The sequence below is a fragment of the Empidonax traillii genome, unplaced genomic scaffold (genome assembly GCF_003031625.1).
Source record: "Empidonax traillii isolate 1590-97213 ecotype Southwest subspecies unplaced genomic scaffold, ASM303162v1 scaffold674:size665969, whole genome shotgun sequence".
In the NCBI taxonomy this organism is placed as follows: domain Eukaryota; kingdom Metazoa; phylum Chordata; class Aves; order Passeriformes; family Tyrannidae; genus Empidonax; species Empidonax traillii.
In genome coordinates this window covers 101,394-129,363 of record NW_020955867.1, presented here as the reverse complement: position 1 = coordinate 129,363, position 27,970 = coordinate 101,394, and the positions used below count along the sequence as shown (strand labels likewise).

Below are 27,970 nucleotides of genomic sequence, written 5' to 3'. Positions count from 1 at the left end.
TGTGTGGTATTATGAGCTCTATATCATCCAGGCCCTGCTTTTTTTTTTTTTTTTTTTTTTTCTTTGCAGGGGTGTTTTATCTTGCTCATTATTTTCCATCTGTCTGTGTACACACTCATGTCCGTGTTTTGCAGGTATCATTGACAGCACACAGGTGGAGCAGAGACAAGTTGTAGCTGTGACCGGGGATGGGACCAACGATGGACCAGCACTTAAAAAAGCTGATGTTGGCTTTGCAATGGTATAATCTCCAGCATATTTATTGATTTTTTGTGTGTCATTATAAATGTGTTGAGAGAGGTTTTTCATTCATGAAATGTTAAGTTGCTTAGATGTTACTTGTCAGCGAAGCAATATACTGAAGGGAGCGAGTCATGTTACATCAGAACCCTTTAATTTACCGTGTCAGATTCACTGCTGTTGCATATTTTGGTAAGTTTTCCATACTTTACCTGAGGTAATTCTTGGCTGTGTGCAGAATCCTGTGTCCATACAGAAAAATGAAGTGTTTTCTTCCCAATACTATTTAGCTTTGGTAAAATCCATCACTAAACATAAAGATGTCTTCCAAGTGTACTCTGACTGTATATATTAAGATACATCATTCTAATTTTTGTAACCAGTTCTGATGATGTATATTTATAAAATCATCAATGATAAAAATAACCCAGAAGATCAGTAGTCATTAAGCTGATAACTTAATACACTCAGAACTATCATCACATGAATTCCACTTTTAATTCCCTTTTCTGCATCCTTATTCACTTCAAAAATAGGCCAAATTAGCTACATTACAGCAAATACAAAATGCAGAATATACTCAGCAGCCACTGTTACTGTGCTGGGAAACCTTTGTACAACTGTGGTCTTGAAACGAGCGGGAAGGTTGGAGTTCCACCTGCCCCTGTATTTTCTAGTAGGTCATTTCATTCCCAATCGATTTTTTTTTTTTTCCCAGGGTATTGCTGGGACAGATGTCGCAAAGGAGGCCTCTGACATCATCCTGACAGATGACAACTTCAGCAGCATCGTGAAGGCGGTGATGTGGGGCCGCAATGTCTACGACAGCATCTCCAAGTTCCTGCAGTTCCAGCTCACCGTGAACATCGTGGCCGTCATCGTGGCCTTCACCGGGGCCTGCATCACCCAGGTGAGGAACTCAGGGCCAGACCCCACCACACTGCATTGCCTGAGGGGATGGTGGCTCACATTTCACCCTTTGCCAACAGCAAATATGCTTTTTGAAGTTCTTCTAAGCATTTTAAGTGTGTTTGGGATTGAGCTGCTCGGTGTTGAACAGCTGTTGTTGTAAGAAAGTGTACTAATCCATTTTCTCCCCAAAATAAATTGCTGTTTCTTTAGGAAAACTTGCTGTTTCTTTAGCTTTGTTTAGGACCTCCTGATTTTTGTGCTGCCTCCATATACCTCCCTGCTTTTAATTACATATTATTGTCATCCCTGAGCCTGATGATGGGACAGGCAGTGTCAGGCACTGGGAGAAGGAGGAGGTTATATGAATTTGCCTTTTCCTCTCAGAATGTTTCACTGTTAAATATGTGCTTTTGATGGATTATGGAATGGGATTATTGTTTTCAAGAGAGCAGTACTCCCACACAGGAGTAATCCCAGCAGGGGATCTTTTTGACTGATAAAAATTATTTTGTTGCTTTCAGGCAATTCTTTTTAATTCCAGATGCAAGTGACAAACCAATTATATGATACATTGAGTTGGACTTTGACATCTCTTTCTTCCTCTCCATCAATCCCTCAGTGCAATCCTGGTTCACATGCCACACCTTTAAGTCTTTTACAAAAAGCATACCTGAAGGCAAACCACATTTTCTTACCCTCACATTATTGCTTCCTGATTAATAAAATGCAGTTTTCTTTGCCCTAAGGAGAAAAAAGGGTGAATTAAGTAGAGTACAAGAGTTTTGTCTTTCAATAGGAGATAACAAAATGTAGGTTTTAATGCTGTCACTGCCCAAAATAATATATATTTCAGATGCTACAGGCAGATGTTGTTACAAAATGCCTCCCTGGATTGAGACACAGCAGGGGAAAGCTGATGCTTCCCCCTGTGGTGCATCACACAGATGCCATACCTGTTGCACAGGTAGATTTCACCTCCTGCACACCTGAGCAAACCAATGAATAAATCATCAGCTCTGCTTGGGGTAAACTGACACTGTGATCATGGAATTGATACTTGCAACCAGAAACCCAGGAACCTTCAGTGTGAGGTGAAACTTCTCCTACGCCCTGACTGACATTTCGAGGCTGTGGTGGTGTCTTGTCACAACTGAGCCTGTGCTGAGGGATGAAATCAGTGATGGTGAAGCAAAGTTGGATGCGTTTCCCTTTTCCCTTGGGAAGTATTTTCAGGCAAATTGAGAAAATGTTTAGCTGTGAAGTGATTGTTACTGATAACAGAAGGAAAAGGACTAAAACTCTGGGAGATTTTTATGAGTGGTACAAAACCACGTAGGAAAAAAAAAAAAAAGGGCTTGGGTGGTTCGAGCAGCGTCACTGGAACCGAAGCAAGTGCTTCTTTTAAAACCCTGTTTTACAGACAGCTTTTATTCAGATGCTGCCTAATAACATTTATTGAAGGTGAAAGTTGTTGTTTTATGTCCAGCATCTTCAGTTGCTTTGTGAAAGGGCAAAGGGAAATACATGCTGTTCACTAGCTAAGGAATTTCTAATTTATTCCTGAAGAGGTTAAACGTTACGGAATCAGTGAAAGGACTATTTCAAATCAAGTCTAAGTGGATGTGAAGTGTGTAATCAGTGCAAGCATATTCCCCTTTTTAATTTCATCCTTTGAATCATTCCACTGGCTTCTAGAAGGGTTTGGATCAGCCCCAGTGCATTTGTATTGCCCCAGTGGTCTGTAAGATCCTTGCCGAGCCTGCCAAGTCTCTTGTCCCTGTTTTACAGGTTCTAATGGACACTCCCAGAATTCCTGTATTTCTTTGCAAGCAGATTCTTATGCAATGCCTTAACTTGGCAGTAAAGATGCAGATGCAGAGGAGAGGTCTGACAGGAGCTGGAGATGAAATGGTGGCAAAAGGGCAGCAGTTGTTTCCTCCGCCGTTGTTTCCACTCCACGGCCTGACCGCCGATAATCTCGGGCAGCTCTCGGTTCTGTCTTATTCAAGAAGGATTTTGCCTCACCAGTGAACATTATTATGTTAGGCTTTGACTCCAGCCAGCGAGAGGACATTCTGTTTGGCTCATAAGCTTTGCTAAAAATTGCACTCGGGAACATACTGTACCCTCTGGTTGCTGTGAAAAAATAGCTCCAGCACAAAATGCATGACTGTACTGAAAAATCTTGCATACAACATACACACAGATCTAAATCTGCAGAACTGGGCACAGGCCTTCAGTTGCTATTTTGACTGAAACCTTTCAGTCCTTAACAGACAAGTGAAGTGAAATCTGTAGTTTCCAAAAGGCAGCGCAGCTTCCTGGGACCTTCATTGTGAATATAGAGAAAGTCCACATTGGACTGAGTTTTACTTCTTTGCTTTTAGGTGCTCAGTTTGGCTTTCTTTGACACACAGAACATGGTTTTAGTCCACCATTAATATTCAGATTAATGAATATTACACAGGCAAGTCTAGAATGGGAAAAATCCTGCGTAAGTAGTAACATTTGTGCTGTGCTTCCTTATAGCATCTCTCAGAAAATCTGTTCTGCAGTTCAGAACCAGCACACTGGGATGCTTTTAGGATGAAACTTCCTTTACACTTACCCTTTTTGGTTTCTACTATTTGTGCTTAAAGGAAGTACAAAGAAAATGAAATCTTTGTTTGGACTAATTGATTTTTTTTTTTTAACATTTGGCTTGTGCTTTGCAACTCAATAGGCTTAATTTTATTCGGTCTTGATCCTGCAGTTGCACTGGTGTACACGTAAATCTGAGTATGTGGTCATCTCCCTGCAGGACTCCCAGTGAAACCACAGCAACCCTGCATTAATGAAGGGTCTGACTGTGTGAATTCCTGGCATGAGTGAAACCAGACCTCCAATTGGCACCCAGAGAAAGCATTGCCCACGCAGGAGATGATTTGTTTGGTCCAGAGCACCTTAGGAGGGCCATGGAGAGGCTTAAGAAAAACATTAGGCAGAACCTGTGACCTTTAGTGTTCATTTTAAGAATCTGCAATTTCTCTTCCAAACAGATTAATAAAGTTAGACTCCTTGCCAATTTAGTTTAATTAGGTTAATTTAAAATAATTATTATTTTATTATTTATCTACTTCGTGCCTGCTTCAACAAGATGCTGCTGATAGAGAGCACCTACAATATCTGCTCTCCCTGTTTTGTCCTGCTCTGCTGTTTCAATAGATATTTAACCACCTGTGCAGGGTGTGTGTGACCCTGTGTGTTGCTCCAGTGTTATGTAAAGATTATAAAGGAGTAGCGGAGGGCCCTCAAATAAGTTATTATGCAGACTACAAGGGACCAGTGCAAATGGTCATTTGCTATTCTCTGTCATGGGTCCCAGCACGAAGTCATGTTAAGGTGACAGAAATCATATTCTAAACAGTATAAGAATCACAGATGCTGACAGGCCTAGCAGAGCTGCTGCCAAAACTACCCCTCACAGGCATCTAACTTACACTGGGCCCTATTTCATTTTTACAGCAGCTCAATCTATAAGCCACAAGTTCTAAATTTTCAACTGATAATGAACTTTTGTGTTGTGGTTCTGTGATTACATAAAGCACTTTGAGATCTGGGTCATGCAAGAAAACAGAGCTTAAAGCCTCTGCTGAAAAGCTGAATCAGGAACACTCAGTCTCTGGCTGCATTGGTGCTCTTAATTTTGTGTTCAGTGCATGCACAACACCAGGGATGAGATCACAGCTCTGGTCCCATGTCAGTGCAGTTTGGGTGGCACAGTGCACTGAGCCAGATTCATTCACCCTTTTTTTTTAATTCATCTAATTCATTTACCTTTCTCTCTGTGTTGCCATGTGCATACTTTTAAAGGGATCAGGGTTGTCTTGACCAGTTTGTGCATAATTGTCCTTTCTGTTCAGCAACTCCTGGCCCAGGTTAAACCAACTGTTCATTTTTCCAGTGGATTTCTGAGAGACCAAATCTTGGATTCTGACTTCACTCTCTGAATAACAGCTTTGCAGAGCCCTTGATTGGTTCAGTGAATGTGGTTCTTTGGAGCTCTGCCTACGATTATTGTGAGTTTTGCACTTCCAGTGAGTCATTGCTCCCCATCTCTGGGTGTCATATAGAGTTCTATACGTGCTTTAAAAAGGCTCATCCTGCTTCCTGCCCCCCCCCCCCCTCCACAGCACCAAGAAAATATTAGGTCATTATGTTTGGAGCTGCTAAAAGTAATCTGGGTATGAACAAAATAAAGATTTTAAAACGCAGTTCAGTCAAATGGAAACAGTTTTTTTTTTACTGGAACTACAGAGCAAATGGGTTTATCTCCGTGCCAGATTCTGTCTGTCTCCAACTGCTGAGGCAACGTAACTATTCAAAAAGGTTGCACTGAATAAAGGGAAGACAAAGACTGTGTTTTAACATTTTACATTCAAATTATTGTTCTTGTACTTTGAGAAAGACTTAATGTTTCAGCAGACAGTAGGAACTGAAAACAGTGACTCTATAGGACATTATGTTTGGGAAATTAAATGTTAATTAAAAAGCGCTGTAACATTGAACTACTGCATGAATCACTAATTGTTTTTACAGATCTTGTTCCAAAAATTGAGGATGATCTATACTTACATGTATAAGGCAGTAATTTACATGGTTATAATGTTTTACTGCAGAACTGTATTTGGCAAATCCTAAAATAATAGCACGGACAAATTTGAAAAAGCTGTAATATAAAATCGAAGTCTGCACTGTTTAGATTTGTTTTGGCAAGGCTTGGAGGCGTGGAAACAGAATTAAGGATGCCACTTCCATACGATTAGTAGACACTGTGATCCAGCAGCAGAAGTGAGGGCTGACATTTTTTTGCATTAATACATAGAAAGTTAACCTACCAGAAATGCTCAGTTTTATGAATCTGTGCGTGTGTTCCGTTACAAGTGGGAGTAAAAAGGTGAGGGTGAAAATACCTTTTATTCCCTCGCGGCTTGTCATCTAAATCAAAAGTAACAAGCTCTAAAATTTGTGAGGCTCTGCATGTCACAAAAGATTTGTAGTGTATTTCCAGCCTTTGGCGATTTTGACTTTTAAGTGTTTCCAAGATGAAGTGTAACATCACTTGATTTAAGGGACATTTTCCTTTTACCTCTAGGCCAATGCTAACCTATTCCAAGGTCAAGTGGAAAGGAATTTGATGAATAAGTGGTGATTTTGGGTGGTGTGCAGTTTGAACAACTCTCATCCCCAAAGTTTGCAGAAAGAGATTTAAGAATTGTTAACCACTCAGTCAGTGGCTAAAACACAGTGCAAAGAATGTTGATTTGCATCCCACTTGCACAAGGGACTAAAATCTGTAATGGAAGTCTAAACTCCTTAGCTGATATGTGTTTTCCTCAGTTTCCACCAACTAATCAGAAATCAGATAGAGCCGCAGTGGAAATTTCATTCCACTGCCTGCCCAGACTAATGTGTGTTTAATGTTTGGGCTTCAGCCTAGAATGAGCTCTCACACTTGACTGAGCAGTGTAGCACTGCCAATAATAGATAATTATTAGGGGCACCATAGCCACCCAAGGTGATTGGCAGTGTGAAATGGTGAGAACATGTTGTTGCCAAAACTGGTGACTGCCAATTACAGTGGTGTGATTTAGAGACTGAAATAATCTGCTTTTGTGTTGTGCTGGGACCATGGCAGGCTCTGACAGACACCTGACTATCTGATTATTTATTAAGCATAACAGATAAATTCAGTTTTATTGACATAGAAGTCAGCACATGAAGTGGAAATTGAGCTGTTGTAACATCCCAACGCAGAGAATGTTTCTCAAGAAAACTTATTAACTAGAAAGGCAAAAAATATGACAGGGAAAATTGTTCAGCAGAAAAGATGTTTTCCTTCTTCCCTGTATACTGTGTCACATGTAGGGCCTCTGAGCTCTATCAGCAAACCTCTTTTCCTGCAAGTACTCTCTTTTTTTTGGAGCCATATGTATTAATAAAATAAATGAGGTCTCGATTTGAAATGAAGTTTCTCCTGATCACTTTTAGTTTTTTAGCACCTCTAAAGACAAAAGCATTTCCTGTTTCTGCAGCTGCATGCCCTGTGAATGAGCTGAACTCTCCAGATAAGCCCAGTTAATGCATAACCCATAACCAACAGGTCAAGAATCTATTAATGCTAATCTTCCTCCTTTCCATGATGTAACCAACCCGTAAGACTTAGAAACAGCAGGTTACCTTTCTCCATCCTTTTGAATAAGCCAGAAGTGATCTTTTTTCTTTAAACAAGTGAAATGTATCAAAATTTGTGTAAGTGTTCTGTTTAAAAGGTGTTTCAAGAAGAAATAATATTTCATCTAAGGGGGGAGTCAAATATAAGTGAGATCCACCAGAGAGTGAACCACTTACCCTTGTTCTCCATGTGTACTTGGGATAGAGAATGTGTCATATTATTTGAAAGCATTTCATTAAAAGTGAATATTTAACCCTTTTAAGGAAAGGACAGGGTTCTGAAAGTTTCTGTTGGGTTTGCTTTGCTTTGTATGCCATTCCCCTAAATGCAACACCATGGTAAGGTAGTGCCCAAAAAGAGCACTCTCTCTTCCAGCTTTCACACTGTAGATTAACTCCGTTTCATCACGAAATCTGCCATACCTTACTACTTTTGAGATTCTGTTTTCCTGATAAAAGTGGTCTATTTGAAACACTAAGCAGACTTTACTAGTGCTGCTTGTTTTCTGTCAGGTCTGAAGGCACAGGAGGCTGTTGGATACAGAAAAGAACCTTGTTCATTTTTCCTCTCCTGGGTCTTGGGAGCAACTGCATCAGTCTCCCCTCAGAGCTGCCCCGATGAGCTACACCTCCAGACTTTATAACAGCTGTCCAGCCTCTCCTGAGAGCTGTGTTTGCTGTATTTAGTTACTTCTGGGGTTTTTTAAACCCAACCTAAAGTCCTGTGTTCTATGGCCATGGATTTTGTGTGAGGAAAGAGCTCCTTCTAGTGACTGGCGAGCTGCTTCAGGAGCTACATCCTGCATCCTCACAAATGGCAATATTTGGCTTTTTTCATTCCATACCCATAATTCCAAATATGCTATCCTGTTTCCAGTAAAATAATAGTGGCTGCAATAAAAGATTGTCTTGCTCTTGCACATTTGATATAGTTCAATAAGTTTCGGAGTATTTTTAACATCAAAATATCAGGCTTTTTTTTTTTTTTTTTAATGTTGGTTTTGGTTTTTAAAGGTCTTATTATATATATCTTGATATATCAAGATGTCTCTGTAATTATTTCATAAATTTTTAATAATTTCCAGGTGTTTCTGAAAAAAAATTAAAGATAGGTTATAGTGGTAAAAGGAAACATTACTTTTTAAACTGTTTCAATACAGTTTTTCTTTTGGCAAAGAAACTCCCACTTGCATTATCTTAAATTCACCTGAGATTTTAAGCACGAGGTAGCAGAGAATATTGTGATAAGTATTACAAAGTGTCACTGTTGGCTCTGTAAGAATTGTGTGATTCAAATGTTCCTGGTTTAAATGACTGCAGAGGAATCATTTCTCTTTGATGATCATCGACCACAGATCAATGACCACAGATCATTGTGTTTCCCCTGATTCTGGTCTTGCAGAGGAAATATAGGAAAGGTCACAGCAGCTCAGGCTGGGTTATTCTGTGTCCTGTCTCAGCCCCGCTGGAAGAAACGACATCCCAAATAAACGACCCGACAGCCATTATTTTCCTGGGAAATGTATAACTTCCTTCCCTGTCTCCACAGGACTCTCCTCTAAAAGCCGTGCAGATGTTGTGGGTCAACCTAATTATGGACACCTTCGCCTCCCTTGCCTTGGCCACGGAACCCCCCACGGAGGCGCTGCTGCTCCGCAAGCCGTACGGCAGGAACAAGCCCCTCATATCCCGCACCATGATGAAGAACATCCTGGGCCACGCTGTCTACCAGCTCACCCTCATCTTCACCCTGCTCTTTGTGGGTAAGAAATCGTTAGACTTTAGGTAATTGTTGGGTTTAGACTCAATTGTTGCTTGGTTTGGAAGTTGTTGTGCAGCTCAACGTGTCAAAACGTGCCTTAATGCACGTTTATTAATGCTGTTGTAGTTAACGTAGCTCGTTCATGGAACTGCAGACACAACAGATGGAATGGGTTTGGTCACCTTCCACACGTTGTTACCTCAGTGGGAGTTTTTTGTCTCCTCCCAAAATATAGATTTGGGCAAAAGTTTGTATCAAAACACAGCAGGGAAAATTACGTTTTAATAGGAGTATCTAGGCCAGCTTCTACACTGAATTTTCATGTTGAGACCTGTCATTTGGAGTAGGCATGTAACAACAAATTAAAAAAAAACCCAAACCCATAAACCAAACCACAATAAAAATCAAGCTCTATTTTCCCAAGGGCTGGAGAAGCTCTAATCAGGAGCAAAACGCTTGCCATTGTCAAGAAATAATGTTGATCTTAAGTAGTATAGAAAGCAAGTAATCAGTATTAAGTGATACAAATAACACTCTGCTTTGACATTTAATTTCTGGAGTGGATATTAAAAGGGGACAAATAATCTAATTTATTATATTATTGGATTCTTCTTCAGGCCTTGCTAGCAACGGATGCTTTTTATAGGTTGTATTTTGGAGAGGGGAGGGAAGGAGGAAAAATGTTTCTTGCTGCAGGGAATAGTAGGAGCTAATAATAGATTCTGTTGCTCCACAATAATAAGTGAACTTGCTCAAAGGACTAATGATTTTTTCAGTTGGGTATTGTCTTCTTGCCACTATGTCATTGCTGTTAAATTGCATGTGTTGTCTCTCAGGTTACTTTTTTTCATATATATACAGACTTCCAGATAAGCTGCAAATGGAAATTTATGATTTTTAGGAGGTTTTTGAGCTCTGTTTTGAAAGCCTTGCTCCACCTTATCACCATCTGGCAGCTTCTTTGGGATGCTCAGAGGAGGTGATGGTCTGTTTGCAGTGGAATTACTTGAACCAAAATAATTGCCAGGTTTTTGAAGAGAGGTGGTCTGTAAAACTGTTACACTCACAGTGTATTTTGAGAATGTCTAGCAAGCCTTAGGAAATTTTAATATTCTCTAAACTAGGTGTAGAAAGTCTTGGTAATTCGTGTGGTATGAATCTTGAAATGAGAACTTCTGTGAACTTCATGGGGAATTATAATGGCTTTTTGATGAGTTTTATGGTTTAAAATCCTTTACACTAAGCCAGATGCAAAGAAAACCAGGCTTTTTCATCCTTTTCTAATTTCCTGAGTGTCTCTGGAAAACTCATGCACACTTTGAAGGGCACAGCCCAACCAATTTTCTGATAAGCCTAGGAAATAGTCTTTTCCTTTCTAAACTCCATGAGGCTCAGCTTTGCAGTGACACGATGTTCTAAGCTCAGTGCATTGATAATTAAACCCCAAATTAATGAGAATTATTTCTATTTTGATCAAATAATGCTTCCTTTTTTTTGTAGTGGGTTTCTGTAGGGACTAGTACATCAAGTTTTTTCTCTTTTTTCTTATCATGTGGCAGAAATGCCTTGTGTTTGAACATACAGTAATGTCTCAGAGGCATCAGGCACATCAGAAATCCAGAAGTCACTACCTAGTCCTGTCAGGCTGTAGTATACAAAAAAAAATCTTCACCTCAGCAGGAAGGCATAATAAAGTAAAAGCTTTGCTGTAACCACCTTTTGGAACAGGTTTGGAAATAGAAAAGTAATTATGGATTTAACCACTGCCATTCCACAATAGCAGCATGTTCTTCTGTGCCAATTGAGTGACAATTGAGTGCAACAACTGAGACTTAAGGACAGGTGCCCTTGCTGAGGGAAATATTCACATATTTTTGTTTGTGTGTGTATGGAATGAAAGCAAATAGATGTAATTTGTGTGTATCTATGAAAGATAAAACCGAGACATCTTTTTTTTCCTTTATATTTTTTCCTTTAATGTTTGTATACAGTAGGGGCGATGTTTCCAGTGCTTAGTTACCTCTCTGGAGATGTTTAGTCTGCTTAAAAGTGTCCGCTCTCTCCCAGTCTGTTTTGTGGCCTCATACCGTGTTACTGACGTGTTTGTGACATCATAGTCTGCCTTCTGTCAAAAGACTGTAAGGCAATTCCTTTCTTTGGAAGCATGCTCATTATTCCCTGTGACTTGAACATGAACTGCTCAAATATCCCAAGGCAGAAAAACTCTCCCTGTTATAACTTAGCTGTTGGAATGAACAGCCTCGGGAGAAACCCTGAGGAAACCTTTCTTCTTTCTGCAGAAATTCTGATTATAATGCCAGTGGGAGAGCAGAAAAACGTTCTAGCTTTAATTTGCTTCTATTAACAAAACGCTGGTTGTTAAAACTAGTGGTATTGTGATAATCTTCTGTACTCTTATTTCACTCCATTATTTACACTTCCATGTGAATGCCCCATCCTCACATTAGACTCTTTCAGTGGCTGGATGTCATCTGTGAACTTTGTGTATTAGAAAGGGGGTGGAGAATGGGACATGAGGTGGAATGTGCACTTGCAGCCCGGAAAACCAGTATTGTCCTGGGCTGCATCAAAAGGAGAGTGGCCTGTAGGTCGAGTGAGGTGATCCTTTCCCTCTCCTCCCACCTTGTGAGACCCCACCCGGAGCACTGTGTCCAACTCTGGTTTTAACCTGAAAGAGGAAAGGTTGGAATGGACACAAGGACACAAATTTTTTTTACGAGGACAGTGGTGAGACACAGCACATGAATGCCCAGAGAAGCTGTGGATGTTCCATCGTTGCAAGTGTTGAAGGCCGGGTTGGATGTGTCTTTGGGCAACGTGATCTACTGAAAGGTGTCCTTGCCCATGGCAGGGGGACTGGACTAGGTGATCCTTAAAGGCCCCTTTCAACCCAAACCATTCTGTGATTCTGTAAGAAAAGAGGTCTCTTGGGTGCAGGTATCTTTTCCAAATTACCTCGTTTTTGCAGTTACCCAGCATGGGTTGTCATCTTGCTGACAGATGTGATTTTTTTTTTATTGATCAGATCTACAAATGATGGTGAAAATTATCAAAATAAAGAGCAATTCCTGATGCTGCTCAATTCCAAATCTATTTAAAACCATGAATGTCTGTGCTGTTTATCACTGATATCCTTCAATAGTTGTTATAAAAAGTTATGCCACACTGGATTAGTAAATGCTAAACCTGCTAAAGAGTTGCTGCTTCGAATTACTGTAGAAAATGGCAAAAATACTGTCAATGGCTTTAAGTGCATCAGAAGGAACTGACTGCTCAGAATAATTGCTGCTGTTTAGAGGAAAAGTGCTCCTGACAACTCTTCCTAGGTGTACTGAGTTATTAGCTAAGAGTCATCATCATCTGAGAAGCTTCTTGCTCAGGAAGTTGAGCTGTGTTTTGCTCACTGGTGTAGGAAGGGCAGGTGGTAAAGCAGATCATAGAATGCAACTAAAGTAAACAAGGGAAATACAGACCTGGTTAATTTATTCTGGTGGAAACTCTTGTTTTTGTCTGACGCCCAGGTGAGAAAATGTTTAAGATTGACAGTGGGAGGAATGCACCGCTTCACTCTCCTCCTTCAGAGCATTACACCATCATCTTCAACACCTTTGTCATGATGCAGCTTTTCAATGAAATCAACGCACGGAAAATCCACGGCGAAAGGAATGTCTTTGATGGCATCTTCAGAAATCCCATTTTTTGCACTATTGTACTGGGTACATTTGCTATTCAGGTAATGATGTGGGCAAGAATTAGCTTTTTCTGTGTGTTTGTTGTTTGGTTTTTTTTTTTAAATTTTAAATCTAAGTGCTGCAGGAGGTGCATTTAATAGTAAACCACCTATTTGCACAGATTTTCTCAATCGATACAAGTGTTAATAATAGAAAATTATATGTAGCCCCATTAATACAACAAAAATTTTGATCACTTTCACCAGGTTAATTCTTAAATTAATCTTAGCATGTCAAATAATAACAGCCATCTTTATTTGTTGATATTATAACTTGTTTTTAAAGAAGAAATTGTTCTATAGTATACCAGCAAAGCCTTTTAGAGTTATTTACCACTACACAAATAGACAAAGTTTCCTTCAAGTACCTAAAGCTGAACTGTTCTTCTGTTAAATGCCACTGCCAAATGCTACTCAGTATTCCCAGGAATCTTTCTTCTTAATAGCAATTCCTCATGTTCATCCCCTGAGTTTGCTGTCCCAGTCAAGTGTGAACATAATTACAGCCATACATTTCCCCCCAGAAGGTTGTAATTTTTCTTATGCAAGAACTCCAATTCCTCCTCCTGCTGGCATCTCCATCCATTTGCTGGCACCTTTCCCGTGCTGGATATATTTGATATTACCTTTTAGAAACCTTAGAGTTGAGTTATTTCTCTCCTGACACGGTCGCTCAGTTCTGCAGTGGCATCCTGGAAACTCAGGATTGGGACCTTTCTCCTGGAAGGAGTGAGGAGGAGGATGGAGCTACCTGAACCTGGGCTGCAGTGGGTTGAAACAGGAAAGGGAAGCTACTTGGTAAATTAAGAATTGGAGAAAGGGCACCAGTGATAGGCAGTAGGACTTGATAGTGATGACCCTTAGTTCAAAAAACATGGTTTTAATACCATGAACTAAAATTCTGGGGGTTTAAAGCTTTGCTTGGTGATTTCAGGTTTTGCAGCAGCACTACTAACAAGAAATATCAATAATATCTGATTTTCAGTTAGTAAAACTGTCCCACCCAGTCTAGTAAGGACTAGAAACCTGTTCAGATTCTCTATGTGTTGATTATCCTGCTCCAGGGTGTGTGGTTTTGCCACCCTCTGTCCATCTATTGTAGCACATCTCTAAGTGTGCAATAAAATGTTAATCAGAGGGGAAAATCTGTTTTGCAATGGACGTTCCAAAATGACATCAGGGTCAACACATCCTCAGCTGAGAATACTCAGGAACTGGGAGAGTACAGGGAGACAGTCCTGTTTTGGTCTTCCTGACCATTGTTAGGTAGATATGAGGCTAAGAAAGCTTAGTCTGAACTGGTATGGCTTTTTCTGACCTTTAATTCTGAGTGCATAAGTTCATGTGGTTTGATTTTTATTTTTTTTTATAGTGACTGCAGCTTTTCTTTTGTTTGGTTGGTTTTGGTTTTTTCCTCTTTGCTTGGTTTTCCCCCCCACCAAAAAAAATTCATCTCCTTACTTTTGTGATTTTCTTTGTAGATAGTAATTGTCCAGTTTGGAGGAAAACCCTTTAGCTGTTCTCCCCTGCAGCTTGACCAGTGGATGTGGTGTGTATTTATTGGATTAGGAGAACTTGTATGGGGTCAGGTAAGTGAGCATTCAGGAACATGCAGATCCAAAGCTCTGATATTGTTCATAATCCTCCTGTACTGTGGTTTCCTCGATGTCTCACAGTGTCCTGGGTGGCGCAGATTGAAATACAGCTCTCTGAGAACTTCAGGGATAGGTCTCGTAGTAAATGCAGTTAAATTAATGTGTCATTTGAAATTTCTGCTATATCCTGTGTCATCATTAGCTAATGCATAATTATACATAGATGTAAAAGCAAATGTCAATGAGATCCTTAAATCAGATGGGATTATCTGTCTGGGAGTAATAATACAAACACAATCACTATTGTTAAAATAGTACATTACTCTTTGAAGTACAAACACATATTGCAAAGTTAATAATAATATTTTTTTCATCTTTGAATGCATTATTTGCGTATTTAGGTTGGTGCCACCCGATACAGTAAAGCAAAATGTGAAGTTACACTTTTTTCTCTCAGATGTAAAGATACTTGTAGATCAACAGTTTGTCACTATGAAGGAAGAGGGGAAGAGATTGCCAACTGCAGCTGAATACTGATATGACTTGTAATGAAGAGATGACAGATTTCAAAACTGATTGTTTGCTCTCTTATGGAGAAAAAAATAACTTTTTGGGCAGTTCAGAAACAAGCTCAGAATCAGAACAGCTTTTATTGTAAATGTTGCTGAGGGTTCTACTGCAATTATTACCTGAAGATGGGATTTAAGTTATGATGAAGCAGGAGGAAGATCTAGAATTACAATCTTAGAAAGGAAAGATTTCTTTTTTCTTTCAGCTGATAGGAAAATACCAACTTCCAGCTTTTAGACCATTCAGCTGTGAAGAATTTCCCACAGCCTTTGATCAATGTACTTTTTGGCTTCTAAATTTTGTTATACATGGTTATTACATAACCACTGAAAACTAATAATAATATCAGCATTTGTTTTCAATTTAGTTCCCAAGTCTTATTGCAAAATATTAACCAATAAATTAACACAGGTATTGGAATATCTCAACAATTTTATCACTAAAAAGAAAGCAAATACACACACACACTAAAAAAAAAAAAAAAAAATCTTTCTTTTGTGGTCATTATTTAGTGACCAGAAAAGAAAAAACACAACCTAAAAAAAAAAAATACAATTTGTCCATATTTATGTGAGTCACAGTCTTTGGCAAGTCCTCTCCTCATGGAGCTCTACTGTGAGAGGGACTTCTTTTCCTTTAGAAATGCTGCTTTTCTTTCTTCTCAGCCTTTTCTCTCCTGCTATGACTAATTCTAGTTCAGCACAAACCAAATTTGTTACCCTTTTTTTTTTTTTTTCAATCCACCTCCTGAACCTGCTGTTCTTATGAACCACTAAACCAATCGAGATTTTCAAGTTTCGATGTCAAAGTTGGCACTTTTAAACGCAATTTAAGGTGTTTAGTTTTTAGGAAGTCGGTCTGAGATGCTTTGAGGGACAGTTTTCTAACAGACAGCCCTCATCGCTTCTGAAAATCAAGGCTTTCTACAATATTTCATGCTGCATTTCCAGAATTACTGATCACTTTTTAGAACTAAGATGATTTTTCTGGGAATAATATTTTGTTCCTTAATCTGCATCCAGTCTGTTGAGTCTGCCATTACGTGAGCTAATGGCAGGTCTGGGAAAACAGATGAACTCACAGCCATGTAAGCACCCTAAGGAAAGAATTAAAGCAGAATTTTATCTTATCTTGGCTGAGAGAGGTCATGAAGGAGAGGTTTGCTCTGGGGCACAGAATCTCCACCCAGTCCAGTTGTTTCTGTGTGCACTGGCTTGAAAGTGCTTCATCACCATCAGCTTCATCAGATCCCAAACAGTCTCAAGTAGCTTCTGTCTGTAGAGTGCTGACATTGTAGTGTTTTCAAAGCTGGGAAGCTGAAGACCTTTCAGTAAGTATTTAAATCACTAGCACTTCCCTTCTGGGTTTTTTTTCTCCTCTTCTGTCTTTGCTTGTGTCACACCCATTCATTAATTTTTGGGGGGCTTTTTGGTTTTGCTTTGCTTGTTTGTTTGGGTTTTTTTACATTTCTTTCACTGTCTTTAAAACTAATATTTAAAAAGTGAACTTGTGGATGATGAAGTTCAAGGAGACCCTCAGCAAACCCAAAGGTTTATTTTGGTACCTTTCCACATGTTCTTCCCTGTATCCATTCCACTTTTCCAAAACTGTCCTCACCAACTCTGCTGCAACTGTCTTGATTCTCTCTCCATCTTTCATACATCTGGGCTTCAGAGATGTGATTTCAGAACTGCTGAAAGCAAGACAAACAGAAAAGAAATTTCCAGCACTTTTTTGCTAAATGGGTCTAATAGTTAACTTTGTAGGAGATTTACTTTAGGTGTCCCAGGTAATGTCTTGTTTAAATAGCCAACTGCCCCTATTTTTATTCAGACCAACAAAAAAATCAGAACAAAGAGAAAAATGACTGCTCCAGAGGGCAACACTGAAATGGATTTTAAATAATTGTGTTATTACGATGTCTAACTACAGTATTTGCAATTTTTTTAAGATTATTAGCTATCTCCTGTGTTAATTACTTCCAGGGACAGCTTGGGTGGACGAACAGAATTAGAAGAGGGGTTTAGCTAATCAGAATTTATTAGTAAGAAGGTCACAGAGTAAGCCCTATGAAAAGTCCAACAGGGAGACAGGCAGATCCACACCTTCCAGAAACCTCAGTTTTGGTAAATGCCAGGAAAACCATTTCAACTTGCTAAAACAAAGGGAAGCCAAATCCACACACCCATGTGGTGTGAGATGATTCATAAGCATGAGATGCAGCGAGTTTTCAGCTCCCTTTAACATAAATCACTAGAAATGCCCCAAACTAATTGCAGCAGCATCAATCTTGCAATTTTTTTTTTCCATTATGACATTAAAATACTTTTCTTTTAGTTTTTTTTTCAAGAAAGGATGACAATTTTCCCAGCCTCGAACTTGCTCCACAGCTGAGTATTGCCAATGTGGTTTCATGTGGTTCATTTTTTACACAGTAAACTAAGTATTTCTGGACTAAAATGGAGTTGTATGAGTATAAAGTACTATTAACACTCAACATTCCTGGAAATTATTGATCTTATTAAAATATTATCCCTTTTTAATAATGAACATATTATTATACTGTTATTATTGAATGAGGCTTATATGTTTTCAGTACTTTTTTGTAATTTTAGGTCATTGCAACCATCCCAACAAGTAGGCTAAAGTTTTTAAAGGAGGCAGGGAGGCTCACTGAGAAGGAGGAGGTCCCTGAAGAAGAACTCAATGAGGATGTTGAGGAAATCGATCATGCAGAGAGAGAACTTCGACGTGGACAAATTCTCTGGTTCAGAGGGCTCAACAGAATCCAAACCCAGGTATGCTGAAAGTAAATGCCCACATGGGCAAAAAAAAAAAAAAAAGCCAAACCAAAACAAACCCAAAGAAATGCTTAATCTGAGGTGAAGGCAAGATAATGTTAAAAGGAAAGCCCCCAGAGTGTTCGTGTGTGTGAAGGATGGTAGTTGGGAACTGCCGGGCTGTTTGCAAAGGAGGAACACGTGGAAAATAAAACAGGAGAACTCAACAGAGGGATGTCTGTAGAGCAGGAAAGATAAATTGAAAAGATTATAGAATGAGAATCTGCAAAGATAGGAATATGTGTTTTGGGGGTACTGTGAATGGACGGTCGTTTTCTACTTTGGTGATGACAAGACATGAAATAGTGCTGGAAAACATCAGCTGTGATAATGTTATGAAGGTTTCCTAAAACACAGTGTTTTATTTTGTCAAAAATATATAGTTGCTGCCACTTCTGCAGTAACAGAGTAATTTAAATTGTTGAGTCTGAAGTATGAAGTACAATTTGATTAAAAAAAAATAAATAAATCTGTTCCGTTCTGGCACCACCACATATATATCCTGATTAAAAGGGATTGGTTTTCTTTCATGTTCAGTAGTGAAAAATGTGGTTCTGGATTTATTTTTCATAGGAAGGGCCTAAGAATCCATCAAATACTGAGGTGTATGTGTTGGCTGCTACAGATGATTTCTTAGAAATATCTATCCTCAACTTTTGCTAAATACAAAAATCCACTTTGCACTGAATCATGGTACTAAATATAACACAGATTACCTTTGCTAGGAAAATTTCTCCTGGAGTGCTAAAAAATTGAGTTATTTTGCCTTTTCCATTGCAGTGAAATAGTGTTTTATTGCACTCAGATGTGCTCTGCTTGATCTTTTTAAAATCAAGTATTTCTGCTGGCTTGCAGAAGAGAGCAGATATCAGCTGTGAGTGTTCGACCTGAGGCTTAGGAGGAAAAGAGGTGAACAATTAAGATTTTTTATTTTTCTTTAGAGAATCTTCTAAACAGCATTTTCATCTCAGAAGATTTGGGGGTTTGTTGTCACCCCAGACAAACAGAACGTTCTGGTTTTTTCCCATCTACAAATTGATTTTTTTTTTTTTTTGAGATAAAGATGCAACGATGCAACTTATGGAAAAAAACTAGGGCAGTTGGGGTGTCTTTAGTGCATCCACAGAGCATAAAAGAGGGTGGAAACTGGTGGCAGGGAGATTAAGGGTTTGGGAATTTCTCCAGGTTCTGTGGTAAGTAATTAAATACGGATCTCCAGCTTTGAGGTTTTGGGTCTCGACTCCTTTAGTGAGGAGCACTCGTCATCAGAGAAAATTCAAACTGGCACAGTGCAGAGGTGACAAACAGGTGCCCAGGTAATGGTGATCTTTATGGAAAGATGATCTCTAAACGTGCATTCTTTTCTTCCTGGTGGCTCTAGGAGCAGTGTTGTCTGTTGGCATTTCTGTCAGGATGTCTTTCTGGTTGTGGTGAGTGTAAACAAGCACAAAAAAACCCAAATTGCATCCTTTCAAGTCCTTTCTCTAGTCTGAGAGGTAGCTTTTAGTTCTGCGAATCTTTGTCCACTTAATTCACAGATAATTTTTTCTTTTATACTCTTTAAAACATAATGAACATTAATTATATTTGCTAACATCCATCTTCTTGGTTTCCTTTCTGCTCTTAGTCGTAGAACTACCTTCAGTAGGATTTATTATTTCTTCTCTGCCAAGAGGCCTCTGTGGTGATTTTTTTTTCCCCCTCGTTTTGTTTACTCAGTGACTTTGATTTTTACATCCATTTCACACCCGTGGAATGATAATTGGGAAAAAAAAAAAAAAAAAAAAGGAAATGGGACAACAAATGGTCCTGAGGTGTCCACTGGAGAGTGATGAATTTACATACAGGTGAAATTAGATCCAGTGCTGGATGGACCTCGAGCTGAGCACATCCTCGTGTGCTGTGTGTTGTGGCCATCCCAATGAATTCATACACTTGTACTACGTTTCTCAGGAAGCCAGCTAAAGAAGAGCTGATGGAAGAAGATGAGGATGTCTGTAGCATCCTTGGGGAGCTGGAGGATTTGCGAGAATCCTCTGATGTCTAATGCACTCCTGGAGATGCGGAAGGAGAAGGTAGAGCATCCCCTCACTTTATATATATATGAGGATGACAGTGAGACCAGGAATAAACTCTAGACTCACAACTAGTTTGAACATTCAAATCCTAAAAAGACCAGTTTCCACCATCCAGTGCTGTAAATTAGACTATTTTTACTTATTTTTCTATTCAGTCGTTATTGGACAGAAAGCCACAGCACCCAACAAAAGCCTTCAGTTCTAAAACAGTTATAGAGCATCTACAGTAGTGCTGGAGTTTGTTTTCAGGTCTCCCTTGCAGCGAAAACTCATCCAAATGGACAAAACTTTGCAGTGTTAAAGACATTTCTTTTTTTGCATCCTCTCTCAGAACAGAGGGTTCAAACCTAGAGAAGGGATTTCCACTGAGACTCTTCACACTGAAATGTCAGACCTATTTCTATGAAGACATGCATGAATTTACTTGAAAGAAATGAGTATGAAAAATGCAGAGAACCAAGCCAAGGACTGGCTATTGACTTCTGATTTTCTTTTTTTTCTTTTTTTTTTTTTTTTTTTCTCCTTTTGGTCGCTCAGATATTTTGTTGTGTTGTAATTATACTGTAAGGATTCTCTGGATGGATTTGTGTTCTCCTTCTCTGAAGGGAAGAGTGTTTTTCCTTACTAGCTAGTTCTCTCAGACCGCTGACATGTGAAGTTTCACAAGTGGCTCATCTTAGTTACTTATGCAAGTTTGAGGGAGATGTAGAGGTGGTCTGAAGTTGCATAAAAGACTGGATTTTTCAACCTTGGCTGCTTTTCAGCAACTTGTCCCAAGTCTTTGTTGCAGTTCTCACGAATTCTTGGTTCTGCAGGAAGAGACGAGACTGATCACCCCCTCTTGGCAGGTCTAACAGCCTTTGGAAAGTTCACCAGGGTCACTTCAGGCAAAACTGCATAATCTGAGTAACATCCAAAACCCTTTGCATCTTTTTAAGTTGTGCACTGAAAATTTTCTCTGGTCACCTCACATTTGAGAATGAAAACTTTCTGGAGTGTGGAGATTAGAAAACTTTTTTCAGTTAAATGTCAGATTTTTACACCACTGGTCTGATTCTTTCCTCCTCTGCTTCATTCATCCTGCAATTCAGTTTGCTTTATCTGCATCAAGTGGGAAATAAGTGTCTAGAAATGTTTTGAGAATAAAAGGTAAAACAGAAAAACATGCAGGTGATATGTGAACAGCTACTTAAACGAAGATCTTTCCTCTTCAGATACTAAAAAATACACAGAAGTGCTGTACTGCATTTTTTCCCCTTCCTTTCTGTATCAAAACTTTTCTCTTGAGCTAATTCAAACCCTCTAGCAATGAAGGTCGCTCCTGGCAAGTGGTTCTGAAGTTAGATTAAAAGCTAGCACCTCATTTTATAGCTTTTAATATAGAAAACATGGCAGTAGCCACGTGGAAGTGGAATGGAAACTGTTTTATTTCTTTCAGAAAGCTTTTTGGTTTGATTCTCTAAAAATTAATATCCTGGTTGGAGATGAGGTGAATGAGACCTGGGTCCTATCAACATTAGTGACAACAGAAATGCTTTGTCAAAATGAGTTCTGCATTAAAAAAGAACAGGAAAAAAAGACTTGTTCTGCCAGGATTATTCTGTCTAGTGTGAGACTGTTCTATTTCTTTTACTGCTAATAACTGATATTTTTATTAGCCATGCACACCTAAAATATGTGGAGCTTCTAGAGTATAGAACATCCAGAAAAACGAGACAGGTGTGAAAAATGCCAACCTTACAAAGAAGCCTCAAAATAGGACAGGACTGTTTTTCTCCACCTAAAGACCTGTAATCAAAACACGACTGCATCCTACATTTTGTTGGAAATTTTTTAAACTTTTCATGATGTGTGACTTTGTCACTTACTTTCTTCTCTTTAGCAACTTGAATTATACCAAATAAACTCATTCCCTTGTAATTAAACAGCTGCATCTTAATTTAAAATGCACCTTTTATTTCCATGAACTCTTTCTTCTTTGTCATTTTCTTGGTTGAGAAGAGAAACTTTTGGGCCAAGTTGTTCTCCTCTTTCTTGGCTTCAGGCAGAACAAAGCCCTGAATGTTCAGCTTTTAAGATCCTGGAAAGGTTGTCATCCTCCCACTGTGAATTATATTCATGAAGAGCTGTAGTTACTTTCTTCAGGAGAACAAGTAAATTACACGCCTGTAATTCTTGCTCTCTGAGGAAACTCTTAAATGCAGATCTTCCCTTATCTTTTCACTCTTATGCTGAGGTCTTTCAGTCTCCTAGGAAGGCGTTTGTACCTCTAGAAATGCCCTTTGGCTCAGGATTTATCGTCTGTGTCTTCCACACACTTCATGCTCTCAGCAGGCGAGTCTTTAAAACCTTTTTTCGAATGGTCTCTTTTGAAGAGTGCTCTGTCACCTGGGGTATGTGATGAAAACCCAAGATCTGTATTTAATTCTACCTTTATACACTGAGGATTTCAGGTGAGTATTTAATATACCACATAACCAATGGTTTGAGCCACATGGCTTTTTTTTTCTAGATGCCAGTGTGAACCATAGTTAATGATTCCCTTGTACCCCTATTCCATATGCTAACTCACCTCATGTTGTACTGTTTTGTTGGGTTTTTTAATGTGATTTTTTTTTACTGGACATGTAACTCTGCTGCCAAAACCACTACAGTGTTATGGTGACTGCTTAATCCTGTACAACTCTGAGTGTGCACGTTGAAATGGGTGTGGTCATCAGGACTCAAACAGAGGGCCCGTGAAAAAATTGTGAAGTAAAAGTTCAGTGTGACAGTTTTACAGCAGCAACCTCTGATCCCTTTTACAGCTGCCTGTGGTATGATTATTCCCATATAAACATGCAGGAAATTAAACCAACGAGGTCCAAAGATAAGATTATGGGAAGAGAAACATCCCTACTAGCAAAAAAGCAGCCATACCAGCTGATTTAAACCCTAAGATTGACCACAGCAGAAAATAACAGCCAATTTCTTATAGTGCTTTCCATTTGGAAAATTCAGGAGGGTTAAAATTTGGATTTGTGTTGTTTTAATAGATAAATATACTACCACCACTTTACTTTCTCCCAACTACTTTCTAGGCTTTGTATCTTCAGAAATCTGGGCTGCAGGATCCAGTAACAGTGGGTTACTTCAAATGAGTAGTTGGTGGAATCCCTCTGATGGATATTCCTGCTGTTTGCCCTGTTGTGGTTGTACTGATGGAACAGAGGGGGCATTTTGGTGTGCAGGGATTTTTAGGATATATTTGTTCCTTGATTATAATCTCCTGCCAATCCCTGGGTTTATGTTTGTACACAAAGCCTGCTTTTTGTCAGGTTATGCTGGTGATGAAGAGTGCCTTGAAATACTCAGCTCTGGTTTTAACTCGTTTTCTGTGGTGATGAATAAAAGCACTCAGGAAGGTATTCAGGATGGATATATCAAACACTGAATATCACAGACATGAAAATAACAAGTAGAAATTTGTAATGTTGTTTGCTTCAATAGTAGATCCGGTTCTACATAGTTTTCTGTGTGATTTTAAGTGCTCAGTATAAAGATGAAATATTAAAATTTTTAAATCTCTAGTTATAAAAAGTTACTTATTATAACTATATAACTAGTTATTAAAACATATTTATTATCATTATGCTAAACTTTCATGATAGAAGAAGTAAAATAAAACATTGGAACACTTATTTTACCAAACTAGTGTGCTGAACAACCCTGGTTTTGTAGACAAAATGGAGTAATATTTTGAATATTTAAGTTTTCCTAGTTTGCTTGGGTATCCTCCTTATCTCCCCCCCAAAAAATCCAATTGAGTGACTGAATTTTCCTCCCTCTGGAAGAACACCTGGAGAGTAATAACAGCATAATTTTATTCTCAGTAGGAAAAAAAAAAAAAAATTGGAGATTAGTTATATCAAGTATTCCAGTAGGGAAAAAAAAAAAAAAAAAGTGGAGATCAGTTAAATCAAGTATTCCAGTTTATTTTATTTACGTGTAAATAAAACAGCTTAAATTTTTAGGATTGTCACTTCAAATCTTCTCGTTGTTTAAACTGATGCAGCCCCCCACTGCCTCCTGTGGAGCTGCTTCATTTTATCCAGACAGAAAATTTGAACCACCTCCTTCCTAAGAAACGCTACAAGGGAACGCTTAAAAAAAAAGCTATTTATTCCGACCGACGTGAAACTGTGTGATTTATTGTTTCTCGCGATTATTCCTGTCAGTGAATGCAACTGTATCCATACTTTAAAGCAACTTGTCTCGTTCTTTCCTCCGTTACAGATCGAAGTAGTCAATACTTTCAAGAGTGGCACTTCCTTTCAGGGGGCTCTAAGGAGACAGTCCTCCGTCACAAGCCAGACCCAGGATGTAACCAATATTTCTAGCCCTAGTCACGTATCGTTATCCAATGCTCTTTCCTCTCCTACCAGCACCTCTGCTGCTGCGGCTGGGCGTGAGTGTGTATTCTTAATGCATCAGACCTACAGAGATGCCAACTTAACAGTAGCGGTCACTTGAGACTCAGCTGCTCTGTCTGCCCCCTTCCCCTTCTGTCCCCGGGGATTTCTAGCAGTTCGCACCTCCCCGGAAAAAGCCGGGACGTGGTTACTTTGTGTACAGCAGATGCTCTCAGCGAGTCGTTTAGCAAGTTTTAGCTGTTAAAACGGGAGTTTCCAGTAGTTTTTAATTTTTTTTTTTAATTTTTTTTTTTTTTTTTATTATTTATTTCTATCCTGGAGGGAGGTTAGGTGAATGAGACCCGAGTCCTATTAATATTAATGGCAACAGGAATCCCCACTGAAAATCAGTTCTGGGTTGATAGAAAAAAATGTCTTTTCTGTCTCTTCTGTTATACAGTAAAATCAGAAAAAAATTTCTCTACTACCAGGACATAAGGACTGGGTTTTTTTGGTGGGTTTTGTTTGTTTGTTTTTTACTGCTAACCACTGATATTTTTATTAGCTGTGCACGCCTCAAAAATGGTGTGCACAGCTTCTAACTTCTAGAGTGTAGGATGTATGAGACGGAGCATGAAGATTCTGATTTTATTCGAGGCTTCTGTGGCATTTTTTCTCAGTTTCACTGGATGTATTTTCTACTGCTTATGGAGGATATACTTTAGATGATTCTACACATTCATTAAGCAATACAGGTTGTCAGATAAAAGATTATTCCATCTGGAAGCCTGAGTGTAACACAGGTCACTCATGTCCAGGAAAGGCGTACAGGAAGGAACAAGGAAATAAGAAATCTATTTCTTATAAAAAGATTAGACATTCTTGTTATAAGAAATCTATTTATGATTCCAGGCTAAGGGATGAAACTTTACATGAAAGGAGAAAGAGTAGATTTGTTATCTCTAAATTCACTGGCAGGTAAGCATTAAGGCAGAGGGAGCCAGACAAGTTAAAGGACAGTGTTGAAACAACAAAATAAACATGGTAACAAATTTCTTGGAAGAAGCAGATGTCTAAACGCTGAATTCCTGACAGAACCTGCTTTTAGATGCAAAACATCTAGTGAAGAGGTACTGAAGTGAATGAAGGAAGCTTTGAAGCAGCAAATAAGAAAGGGCTGCTTCACTCACAGAAAAATTCCAGTTGCTCAGTGAAACTCTTAAAGATGTCACTCTGTTTTTAGATTTTTATTTAGTCAGGACTGTAAGTAGCTGGTTTTTATCATGGTGTGACCAGCATTAAAAGAATATTTAAATTTATAGGACTCAGTTTACAAGCTTGTCACACATTTCAGAAAATGATGTGGTATATTCTGCAGGCAAGTTTTAGTGAAAAGTTGGCCAAAAAGACAAGAAGCCAGTTTTGTCAGTCTGCCCAACACAGACAGGGAAGGCAGACAAGAGAAGGACAGAAAATTCCAGAACTCCTGGAGAAAAAAAGGAAGCTTGACCTTTCCATTCTGTTTGAGCACAACCCCCCTCAGTATCTGCCCATCAGGCATTCAGACCTGCAGCAGAAATATTGTTGGATTTAAGGGAGAAATTTTGCTTTTGCTAGGAGCCAAAAAAAAGCCATTAAGGTTCCAACTTTGGAAATTGTTTCTTGGAGATTTTTGTATATTTTTCTGGTTTCTTTCTTGGGAAGTTCGTCCTGATAACTTTTCCCCCGACAGCCCCAAGTGTTTGGGGGCAGCAGCAGGGTCAGCAGAAGCCAGGGCAGGACCCTTGGCCCTCCACGGGCACTGGAACTGCTTCTGACACCTCCAGGTCCCCTCATTGCCACACTGAGCAGGGCACAAAACACCAAAATATCAAGTCTTTCCTCCAGGAAATGATTGCCTGTAATAGCATTTCTACATTTGAGCAGGAAACAGAGAGCTGCTCATTCTGCTGTGCTGAGTGTTACAATAACATGCTGTGGGCAGCAGTTGGAAAGGATGGATGTAATAAAAGGAAAAGAGATGATTTATCTCCCCTCTCTACTCCCCGTTGCAGCAAAGCAACTAAGAATTGAATAATTGTCCATCTTGAGAAAGGCCTGACTTAGGTTAAGGGTTGAAGTTTATTAACAGGAAAAAGCATAATCTGCTGCATCCTTTATCACTTTTCATTTGGGGGAATAGAACAGGTCTGCAGAGCTCAGCTGTGGTCATAACCACGTTTATTCACTAAAATAAAAACCAGATGATTGATTTGTTAAGATTCCCAGAGATAAGTATCTCCATTCATGAGGGAAATTGGAGATTGGGCCTTTAAAGTGGTTATTCTGAACTGTTAGTATTTTATTACCATGGTAGAATGTCTGTTCAGTATTAATCCAGTGTATGCTTTGAATTATAACAGGGAAAGTCCTGATTTATTCATACAAACACACAAACCTATGGCTGACAGTGGAAAAAACCAACCAACCAAACAAAACCCAAACAAATAAAAAACCCCTATGGTTTTTATTTCTAAATTGGGTATTTATAGTGGATTCTTATTGTCCAGAAGCTGGAAAACCTTTCCTAATCCAAATTTCAGAGAAATGGGGTACGGTTTTGTGCACTGGTGGAAATATCAAATGCAAAATGCACACCTAGATCTCTTTTTTCAGCTTAAAATGTGTGTGGTCAGGCAGGACTGGCTTCTTTCCTTTGAACCACTTAGAATGACTTCAACCCTAAATCATTATCTTCTTCATACAGGGTGGAAGGCAATAATGGGATACTTTGGATAACTGTTCTTCTGATTTTGAAGCCTTTGCCTCTCTTAGAAACGTTAAAAGTACATATGGATAAACTATGGGGAGTAACCAGGGAAAACCTTGAGTATAGCAAAAAAAAAAAGGGCCTAATACTTGAAAGAGCCCCATATGAGGTACTGTCAGGAAGGTTTATTTTCAGAAAACTGATGCTCAGCACATTGCAATAATTGGGATATTTCGGGTGTCGTTTTGGGCACCCAAAATGGAGAGGTGCTGATATCAGTAAATAAAAAGAAGATAGTACTCACCTGATGCTCTATTGATTAGAATATGTAAGTCTAATTTAACAGAGCATTTATGCAGTTCTTTGTATTAAAAAGCAATACAATTAATATAGTTCCTTGTGAACTATGTTATAGTGAACTGTATTTTTGTGAACTATATTATGGTGAGCTACATTATTGTGAACTATAACATAGTTCATTGTGAACATCACCACTCTGTGAGATTTCTTCTGCAGGTTTATAACAACATTTTGGAATGTTTAAAAAAACTTATTTTTTTTACCTAGCATTTTCTGGCAAAATAATGTTTGATTCAAAGGTTAGTGCAGGCTTAAAAAGAAATCTGCCTGTCAAATGGTAGTTTGTGAAGCAGATTAGCAATTATTACCTGAAATTTGAAGGCATTCATAAATATGGCCCATTCAAATCTTTCCTAGGGTTGTGGAAAACCTTAATTAAAAGCAATTTAAACAAAAGAATATTTAGCACAGTATTAAAGTTTCCCTAGTTATGCTGCTGATATTTTTTAGCAGTCGTTTGGTGGTTTTGCCAATAACAAATTACAAATTTCTGTATGTCAACATCAATT

General features: G+C 38.9%; 1 protein-coding gene across 1 annotated transcript in view; it reads left to right on the top strand.

Annotated features, from left to right (window-relative positions):
- Positions 1-27,970, top strand: part of ATP2B2 (ATPase plasma membrane Ca2+ transporting 2) — a 227,361-nt gene that overhangs the window by 190,045 nt on the left and 9,346 nt on the right. Inside the window, exons 16-22 of the mRNA XM_027899525.1 lie at positions 135-241; positions 959-1,150; positions 8,915-9,128; positions 12,670-12,881; positions 14,360-14,467; positions 17,659-17,841; positions 24,237-24,323. Coding sequence (XP_027755326.1) covers positions 135-241; positions 959-1,150; positions 8,915-9,128; positions 12,670-12,881; positions 14,360-14,467; positions 17,659-17,841; positions 24,237-24,323 — 1,103 coding nt within the window. The remainder of the gene's footprint in view (positions 1-134; positions 242-958; positions 1,151-8,914; positions 9,129-12,669; positions 12,882-14,359; positions 14,468-17,658; positions 17,842-24,236; positions 24,324-27,970) is intronic.